Here is a 1,205-nt window from a genome sequence, read left to right as displayed (position 1 = left end):
ACGTGTTTATAAGATTAATCCGTGTAATTTCATGTAGCTGTAATTTATTAAGTTTCGTTGCTATTCAGTATTACACTGCATAGAATATGCTACAAATTCTCTTCTGTTGGTGGACTTTGGGGTTCTTTCCAGTTTGGTGCTTTTACGAGTAATGTCATGAACATCCTTGTTCGTTTGTTCTTGTGCATATGTTTATTCAGCGGAGTCCTAGAATACTCATACGTTCATTAAACACACAAAACAGAAGTGGAGGCCACAAAGCCACTTGGTCACTCGGAGAAATCAGTGTCATTTCTATTACACTGATATTTCCTGTTTTGTTTTGTTTTTCTCTTTGGCCCTTTTAGGGTTCTGAATGAGTTTATTATGAAAAACCCTAGTTTGGAAAATAAAAAAGACCAAAGAGATCTTCAGGTAAGGCGTTCTGAATTGAGAGCTCTTGCCAAAACTGTCTCAGTGCCCTCAACTCTACAAAGATAAGGTCAAATAAGATCATCTGTGAATTTATGCACACGTCTGTCTGTGTGTATGTGTATGCACACACATATGTAGAGTGGTTTTTTCCTTGTTTCTTTAGGATGTGACTCATAAAATAGTGGATGCAATTGGTGCCATTGCTGGTTCTTCTTTGGAACAAACAACATGGCTGCGACGAAATCTTGAAGTTAAGCCTTCTCCCAAAATAATGGTGGATGGAACCAATTTGGAATCTGATGTTGAAGGTATTGATCTCAAACCTTGAGGTTTATATTTGTAGGCACCTGTTTACTATGAAATCATTGCAACTAGCACTGTAAGCACCATAAAAATCACCCCTTTTCTCATGTTAGCAGGTAGCTTTTTTCCCTGGGAAACGGCCTAACTGTATCTTTACCTGTCTTTTCTCTTATTTAGATATGTTATCACCTGCAGTGGAAACCTCAAACATAACTCCTTCCGTATATAGTGTCCATGCATTGACATTACTTTCGGAGGTAAATATCAAGTTTTTTCACATGAACTTCCAAGTAAACAGTGTCACAATTCAGTATTAGCAGGTAATTCTTACAGAGGAGTTTTTAATTTGAAAAACCATTTTGTACTTCCAGAGATCACTGTATAGAATAAATGAGGTCTGGACTTTGTATTCAGACTAGTTTGTTAAATACTATTGATAGCTTTAGATATTGCTTCCTTCCCCATGTACTGTTTTTTTGTTTTGTTTT

At 36.5% G+C, this 1,205-nt stretch overlaps 1 protein-coding gene across 1 annotated transcript; it reads left to right on the top strand.

Annotated features, from left to right (window-relative positions):
* The first annotated feature begins 32 nt into the window (after nucleotides 1-32).
* On the top strand, nucleotides 33-1,153 carry LOC117800010 (protein dopey-1-like). The gene is made up of 3 exons (XM_034652536.1): nucleotides 33-414; nucleotides 578-722; nucleotides 895-1,153. Exons 1-3 carry the CDS (start codon nucleotides 367-369, stop codon nucleotides 1,032-1,034), a joined length of 333 nt encoding a protein of 110 aa, XP_034508427.1. The 5' UTR covers nucleotides 33-366; the 3' UTR covers nucleotides 1,035-1,153.
* The last annotated feature ends 52 nt before the right edge of the window (nucleotides 1,154-1,205 follow it).

This window comes from Ailuropoda melanoleuca, unplaced genomic scaffold (assembly GCF_002007445.2).
Source record: "Ailuropoda melanoleuca isolate Jingjing unplaced genomic scaffold, ASM200744v2 unplaced-scaffold6204, whole genome shotgun sequence".
Taxonomy (NCBI): domain Eukaryota; kingdom Metazoa; phylum Chordata; class Mammalia; order Carnivora; family Ursidae; genus Ailuropoda; species Ailuropoda melanoleuca.
The sequence above is the reverse complement of the archived record's forward strand: the minus strand, read 5'-3'. Positions and strand labels throughout refer to the sequence as shown.